This window comes from Trichechus manatus, unplaced genomic scaffold, assembly GCF_000243295.1.
Source record: "Trichechus manatus latirostris isolate Lorelei unplaced genomic scaffold, TriManLat1.0 scaffold00028, whole genome shotgun sequence".
NCBI classification, from domain to species: Eukaryota; Metazoa; Chordata; class Mammalia; order Sirenia; family Trichechidae; genus Trichechus; species Trichechus manatus.
In genome coordinates this window covers 5,991,359-5,998,722 of record NW_004443964.1, presented here as the reverse complement: position 1 = coordinate 5,998,722, position 7,364 = coordinate 5,991,359, and the positions used below count along the sequence as shown (strand labels likewise).

At 64.0% G+C, this 7,364-nt stretch overlaps 1 protein-coding gene across 1 annotated transcript in view; it reads right to left on the bottom strand.

The window, feature by feature from the left end:
• The window catches only part of RHBDF2 (rhomboid 5 homolog 2), a 20,780-nt gene that overhangs the window by 2,069 nt on the left and 11,347 nt on the right, over positions 1-7,364 (bottom strand). The window contains exons 5-19 of the mRNA XM_004374133.2: positions 6,698-6,825; positions 5,876-6,071; positions 5,586-5,789; positions 4,538-4,666; positions 4,042-4,160; positions 3,589-3,783; positions 2,626-2,737; positions 2,273-2,347; positions 1,969-2,130; positions 1,462-1,571; positions 1,239-1,302; positions 1,050-1,144; positions 700-775; positions 443-543; positions 122-275 (exon numbers count right to left, since the gene is read on the bottom strand). Of these exons, the coding sequence (XP_004374190.2) occupies positions 122-275; positions 443-543; positions 700-775; positions 1,050-1,144; positions 1,239-1,302; positions 1,462-1,571; positions 1,969-2,130; positions 2,273-2,347; positions 2,626-2,737; positions 3,589-3,783; positions 4,042-4,160; positions 4,538-4,666; positions 5,586-5,789; positions 5,876-6,071; positions 6,698-6,825 (1,920 nt within the window). The remainder of the gene's footprint in view (positions 1-121; positions 276-442; positions 544-699; positions 776-1,049; positions 1,145-1,238; positions 1,303-1,461; positions 1,572-1,968; positions 2,131-2,272; positions 2,348-2,625; positions 2,738-3,588; positions 3,784-4,041; positions 4,161-4,537; positions 4,667-5,585; positions 5,790-5,875; positions 6,072-6,697; positions 6,826-7,364) is intronic.

The following is a 7,364-nucleotide window of genomic DNA, read 5'->3' as shown; positions in this document are numbered from 1 at the left end:
GGGGGGGGGGGCGGTGCAAGTGGGCGGGAGCAGCACAGGCCCCAGTGAGCAGAGCTGGCCTTCCTACAGGCCACAAAGCTTCAGGCTGGAGAGGCCCAACCTCCTCGCCCTGCATCCCTACCTCCGCGCGGTACGGCAGGAAGATGGCGCTGGCGAGGTTGCCGGTGATGCCGCTCAGGATGAAGATGATGGAGATGCGGTGCCAGCCGGCCAGCTTCTCCAGGTCCCGTAGGATGGTCATTTGGAAGACCACGGACACCAGGCAGTGCACGACACTGGGGCGGGGACACACCAGGCATGGGCCTTCCTGCGTGGGCCCGCGGCTGCCGCCAGCATCGGGTTGGGCCAGTGGTGCCCTGGCCCAGGCGCCCTTCCTCAGGGGCCCAGGAGGGCAGCCACTACAGGGTCCCCATGGCAGACGGTGGCACGAGGCACCTCTTACCCAGCATGCAGGAACAGAGACAGCCAGAGCCGGTAGAACTGATCGGGGACCTCGGGGTTGAGGAAGGGCAGCAGCCCACACACGTTGTCCAAGCAGTGCACCTGGGGAAGACAGTGCACGGTGGTCAGGGCCCCTGGGAGGCACACACTGCAGCAGCAAATGCCCAAGACCCGACCCCAGCACCGCCGCCCCGGCTCCTTGGGCCAGGCTGGAAGCCTTGCTCCCCACCTAGGGCCCCCCGCCAGGCCTTAGCTCACCTGGGAACAGAGCGTGGCTTCTTCGTGGAAATAGCCGTGCATGAACTCACAGTATTCCCGGGTGGTGATTTCACAGCTGGGGTAGGGCAGGAGAAAGGGGGACGTCAGGCCCTGAGGACCCCCTGCCTCTGCCCACCTCGCCCCCAGCCCAACACCTGGCCATGGCAGGCACCCCTGGAAGAAGTGGGGGCCCCTCTGCAGAGAACCCGACTCTGGGGAAGCTTCCCTTCCAGCTGCTCACACCCTGGGTAGCCCCAGAGCGAGGTGGGGGGCCTCAGCCTGGGTGGAGGTGTGGTGTGGGTGGGGGAGCACGGCCTCACGGAGGCCCCCAGGGTGGGGCGGCGGCTCACCTGCCCTTGGTGTCAATGCAGCAGGGCCGGCCCTTGATCTGGCAGTCCACGTGCAGGAAGCCCGTGTGGTTGCTCCTGGACTGCTCCGTGCAGATCTGCAGGGCAGCACCCACGGCAGGGTGACGGTGCAGTGGGCTAGCACCCCAGCCTCTCCCCCTCCCCCAGACCACTGCCTGCCCAGGCACTCACCGGCCACTTGGTGATGTCATCTGGCCAGATGTGAGCACCGCTGGAGGCCGGCTCCTCGCAGGTTCTGGAGGCAGAGGTGAGAGGGGGCCAAGTGAGGGGCTGCAAACCCCGGCCTGCCACGCCCACCCGTCAGTGTCCCGGGGGGTGGCACAGACAACGTGATGAGATACCCGGCCCCATCCTGAGAGCCTGGGGTGGCCACTCTGGGGCCCACAGGCTGTACCTGGGGTCTTGGTGACACACGGCCCCCGACGTCCGCCTCTGGCCCTGGTCAGACTTGTCCATGGGGGGCCCGGTGTCACCTTGCCACTTGACGAAAGTGGCCAAAGTCTCCTGGAGAATGGAGGAGGGCTGGTCATGATGGGATAAGGTCACCCTGTCTAAGTGGGCAGGGGACTCCCCCCAGGACAGAGCTCAGGCCCAGCTCCCAGGCCCACCCCCATAGCTCCCTGACACCCCAGAGACCCCACTTTGCTTCTCTGGCTGGGGCAGGTCAGCCAGCCAGTGGGCAGCGGCACCCACGCCCTTCTGTGTTGGGCTGTAGCGGGTATGTGCAGGGCTGGGGAGGGCAGAGAGGAAGGGAGGAGGGGACGCAGTCACTGCCAGTGAACAGCCCCGACCCCAACAGGAGACGAGACTCCCTGAGAGCCGGCAATGTAAGGAGAGACAGTGCGCATGGGTGGGGCGGGGCACCGGGCATCCCAGGTGGGGAGAGGCATCCCGCCCGCACCGAGCAGTCCTTGTGCTGGGTCTGGATGCAGCCTGAGTGGTCGTTCTGGACGCAGCAGCCCGAGTCCCGCTCCAGGTCCCGCTCCCGCCGCACCAGCTGCTCGATCTGCTCGTCCCTCCGGATGCAGGGGGAGAACTTGGCGCCCAGGTGGATCAAGTCGATCTGGAGGAGGAGAGGGTGTGAGCAGGGCCCAGGCCATGAGAGTCTTCTCTGATGATGGCGGCCACGGGGCGGGCAGACCAGCGCCGTCACTGTGCAGGCAGAGGGGGTCCTGCTTGGCTGATGCCCCCGGCTGGGCCCTCACCGAGCTGGGGCCGATCCAGAAGTTCTCCTGCTGGATGTACTTGACGCTCTCGTACACACCTTTGTTCCTTAACACCTGGTACAGAGGCAAAGGGGGGAGAGGTGTGAGATGGCGAGGACCCCGGGCATCTGGGGGCCAAGAGGTGGGAGAAGGCAGCCTCGGAGCCGTCCAGTGAAGCCTCCCACCCCTGGGGGTGTCAGGGCAATGGGGGGCAGGCAGTTTTGCCATTTCAGATATCGCCCCCCGGGACCCAGCTAGGGCGAGTGGGGTAAAGCCTGAGCACCCTCGTGCTTAGCGGCTATGACGCAGAAGTGTCTGGGAAGGCCGGGACCCTGAGTCTGCAGCCCACTCACCAGCTGGGTGGTGACGTGCTGGGCGAAGCCCAGGGGTGCAATGCCATACGTGCAGATCACCAGCAGCATGATGATGACGTGGACAAAGGTCAGCCAGTAGGTGAAGTATGGCCTGCGAGTGGGGCCAGCTCACAAACAATCCTCTGTGTGGTCAAACCCTGCGAGGGCTCCCACTGCCCTGAGGACGGAGTCCAGACCTCCCGCCAGCCGCAGAGTCGAGCTGCACCTGGGTGCCCACCCTCCTCACCCAATTCCTGGAACACACCCACTTCCTCCAGCCCCGGGGACTTTGCTCGCCATTTCCCTTGCCCGGGAGGCTCTTCCTGCTTATCCCGCCTGCAGCCTTCCCGCCCGCTGTTCACCCTCTCTGTCCCCCTCCTCTGCAGGAGTCACCATACCTGTCACTACCCCACACCTGTCACTACCTGACAGTTTGTAATTTTGAGTCCAGTGTCTGTTGGATGGCTGCCCACCACACACTCCGAGAGTCACCTACACCCCAATCCCAATCCTCTGGCTTCCCCCAGGGTGTCTGCGCACGTCCTGACCTCTTTCTCGCGGTCACAGCTTCTAACTGTCCCTCGGGCCCACCCTGCCTCCCTGCCCCATCTGTTGCTCCCAGCACCTGCATGCAGTGGTGCTCAATGGGTGTTTGTTGACTGACTGCATCTGACAGCTGGGTGCTGGGTGCAGGCCCAGGGAAGCCAGGGGGCAGGCAGCAAGCCCCCGAGGACCTGTCCCAGGTGAGGGGTATGCTCCCTGAGGACAGCGCACTGTCATGCTGGTCTCGCCACCTGGCCCTCAGAGGTGCTCACAGGACACTGAATGAACTGGGGGGCTAGTGGCTCTCTATCCTTTTCCCTGACTACACCTGCGAGGGGCTCTCGAGGGCGGTGGCCACACCCTGCCTGGCGTGGAGTGGAGGCCCAGGACGTCGCCCCGCGTGCCCCCGCCGCTGCTCACCGGTGGCTGTCGAAGCTCTCCAGCTGCCGCTGCACAGTGCTGCTGATGCTGCGGCGGTAGCTGCGGTTCAGCCAGCTGCCCACCATGCCCAGGCCGTAGTGCCGCTTCTTCTGGTCGAAGGCAAAGTGCTTCACCTTGGAGGCAATGCGCTTGCCACGCCTGGCCGCCGGGACTGGTGCGCGGCTGCATTCCCTCCTGTTGGGATGGTGGCTATGGGTTCCAACGCCCTTCCCACACATCCTAGACTCCAGCAGACGGCTCGGGCAGGGGCGGGGGCCAGAGGGAGGCATGGGAAGCCCCCAGGCTGGGCCCCAGCTGGGATATGGAGTGAGGCAGGCAGGAGCCTGGGGCGGGGGCGGGCAGTGGGATGAGGACAGGTGTCTGCTGAGGACCCTAGAACCTTTACCTGCCCTGCCACCTTCCCCAACCTGGAGAAGGGACCCCCGCACTCACAGAGGGATCTGCACCCCATCAGCGGAGACCGGGGAGGCTGAACGCGGCATTGCTTGGAAGTAGCTGGCAGAGAGCGGGGGAGACTCAAACACATCATCAGGCATGGAGCTCATTTCTTCCTGGGGGCGCGGGAGGGGGCACAAAAAGAGACAATGTAAGGAGCCACCAACACCAAGCACTGCCCCTGACACCTCAACTTAAGGGCAGGACTTGGCCCAGGACAAGGCTGGAGAGACTGGCTCCCCAGAAGGGAGGTGGGAGCCACATGCCCATCAGCCGTGAGGGAGACTCGCCAGCTGGCATCTCACCTCACCCCAGATCCTCGCTTGGCCCGAGACAGAAAGAAGGGCCTGGTGTCTCCATGCAACAGCACTCCCCACTGCTGGGCCTCAGGATCTCTAAGGGGCACCAGGCTGATGGCAACTGAGGCCCAGGTCACCTCTCCCAGCTCCCAGGCCACCCAGCCCGTCCCCAAGGGCCCACACCCCATGCTTGCCTTACTAAAAAACGAGGAGTCGAACGTGTCTGCCCCATCGACCACGTCCTCGTCCAGGAAGCTGGGGTGGGCAAAGCTGCGCTTGACCAGCCGGCGCTGCTGTCCGGCAGCGTCCAGCACCGAGCGCCCCTGGCACAGGGCAGAGGCGTGGCGTCAGGACCCCGGCCCCTTCCAGCTGCCCCAGAGGCCCGGGACCCCGGCTTCAGGCCCTGCAGCCTCCTGACAGACACCCAAGGGGTCATCAAGCCCCATCCTCCTGGGGCAGCATGGTGAGTGGGGTGACCCTGCCCAAAGCAGGGGAGTCTGGAAACCAGGGAAGTAGGCCCGAGAGCTTCCTCGCCAGCCCTGAATGCATGACCCACCACAGCCTGGTGTATCTTCTCCGTGGTGAGCCCTTGCCCCTCTAGCTTGGGCAGCTGGTGCCCCACCACTTCAAGTAACCCCCAGGCTGCCCCTGGGTGTCCTACACCGTCACTCTCAGGCTCAGGTCATCCCCCATCCCAGGCCCCTCATCTCCTGCTATGCCCCCTGGAGCCACCTCTCCCTCAAACCACACCAAACCTCCACCTATTGCCCGTAAAGCACCACACTCCCTCCTCCTCCAGGCCTTTACACATGCTGTTCCCTCTGCTCAGAATGCTGTTCCCTCCCTTCCTTTCCTGGTGAACTTTTTCTTATTTTTCTGGGTTCAGGGATGGGGAGTTCCTTCTCTGGGCAGATGCCAGCCCTCACACACTGCCCCGGGGCTAGGAGCTCGTCCTGAGCAGCTCATTTAACTCTGCAGCCCAGCATCCAGCACATAGTAGGTGCTCAGTAAACACAGGTGGAGGAGCGGTGAGTGTGTGCTTTACCTACTTCCCAGCTTATGTGTCGCTGCAGACGCCAGCTTCCAAAATTAGAGGTTGCAGGGGCTCAGGAGGAAACTGGGACTAGTAGATGAGGGCCTGGCTGTGGGCTTCACTGCCCACCCCTGCCCGGAATCCCAGCACAACCCTGCCCTTGGGGAAGAGGAGGGACGAGGGAGGCTGGGCAAGGGGAGACCGCTCACCTTGAGGAAGGCGGCGGCAGCTTGAAAGCTCATGTGAGCCACAGATATCCTCTTGCGGCGGGGCAGGTGGGAATAGCCAGAGCGGATGCTGGTGAAGGAGGTGAGGGACAGGACGCCCGGGGTCAGCGGGGGGTGCGGGGCGTGGGGCCGGTCCACCTCGTCGGGGTGGCGGAAGGCCCGGCCCCGGGCCAACGGGTCGACGATCTGGAAGGGATGGAGGCAGTGAGCGGGGCCCATTTGGCCCCTGGGCGAGGCTGCCTGCCGTGCCTCCAGCCCCCAGGGTGGTCTACCTTGGGCATCTTGCAGGGTTTGGGGGACTCGATGCCCTGGAAGGAAGGCACCTCCTGGCTGGGCAGCTCCAGGTCGCGCTGGCAGGAGGCCTTCAGCTTGCCGTAGCGCACGCTGCAGTGGTGCAGGCTCTTACGCTGCCAGTTCTGCCGCTTCCCTTCCCAGTCGCCGCTGACCCCAAACCACTGGGCCGTGCCCCTGCGGAGCAGACAGAGAGCGTGTGTGGGTGCATGTGCACACCTGTGCACCTGCAGAGGCAACCATGCATGTGACAGTGTCCCCATGTGCATGTAGGAAGTGACATGTGACACGCGTGTGTCCCGGTGTGCACCCAGAGGAATGCCATGGGAGTGTGATAATGCTCAGGTGTCCTCGTGTGCAAGCAGGAAGTGACGTCAGTGATAATCCTGTGTCCTTGTGTGTGTGCAGGGGAGTGTCACGTGATACGCATGTGCCCTTGTGTGCACAGAGGAGTGACACGTGTGTGCATACAGGGCAGTGGGAGGAGCAGCTCAGCCTCCCCTCGAACCCTCAGGCTCAGAACCCAATGACCGAGTGAGCAGAGGTAGAGTGAAGTCCAGAGTGTCAGGGCCAGGCCAGGGGGCCCCTGGGAGTCACTCTGAGCAGCAATGGTCCACCCCCAGGTCCTTCTCAGCCTCCACCCTGTGACTTTCTGCAGGCACATATCCCCCCAAGCCTCGGTTTCCCTCCTAGAGCATGGTAACAGCTTCTCAAGCTCGCCTCCCGCCTGCTTCCCCAGGAAAGGGCGCCACGAGTCTACAGGGCTGCTTGCGGGGCCAGTGGGCAGGTGGGCGGGGGCTCACTTGCGGATGCTGTGGGACAGGGAGGCCTGGCGGCGGAAGCCAGGGCGCTTCTCGGCGCTGCCCTCTGGCCATCGTCCCCGTGGCTCCTGCAGGCTGACGCTCTTCAAGTAGGCAGGAATCTTAGGCCTCTGCGGGCAGGCGGGAGGGAGGTCAGGGCAGCGGTCATGCAGGGCTGTGACCCTGGGCCAGCTCCCCTTTGGCCTCCCAACATGAACACAACCCCAGCGGACACCCCCTGAGATGCTTTCATTTCAAACATAAAACCACCAGTTCTGACGTCTTCGGGCCAGGCCTGGCGTGCGTTCCCTAACCCTCGCCTGGTGATCTTACCCCAAGACGTCCTCTCCTGGTTTTACATGTTCTAAAGAGTTTTTGGGGTGAGTGGGTGGCCCAACACAGCTGCCCTTTATGTCCCAGGCCGCACGGGAAGCCGACGCGGTTTAGGGCCTGTGCTCAATGATGGGGCCTATGCTCAGTGATGGGGCCTGTGCTCAGTGATGGGGCCTGTGCTCAGTGATGGGGCCTGTGCTCGATGATGGGGCCTGTGCTCAGTGATGGGACCTGTGTTCAACGATGGGGCCTGTGCTCAGTGATGGGGCCTGTGCTCGGTGATGGGGCCTGTGCTCAGTGATGGGACCTGTGCTCAGTGATGGGGCCTGTGCTCAGT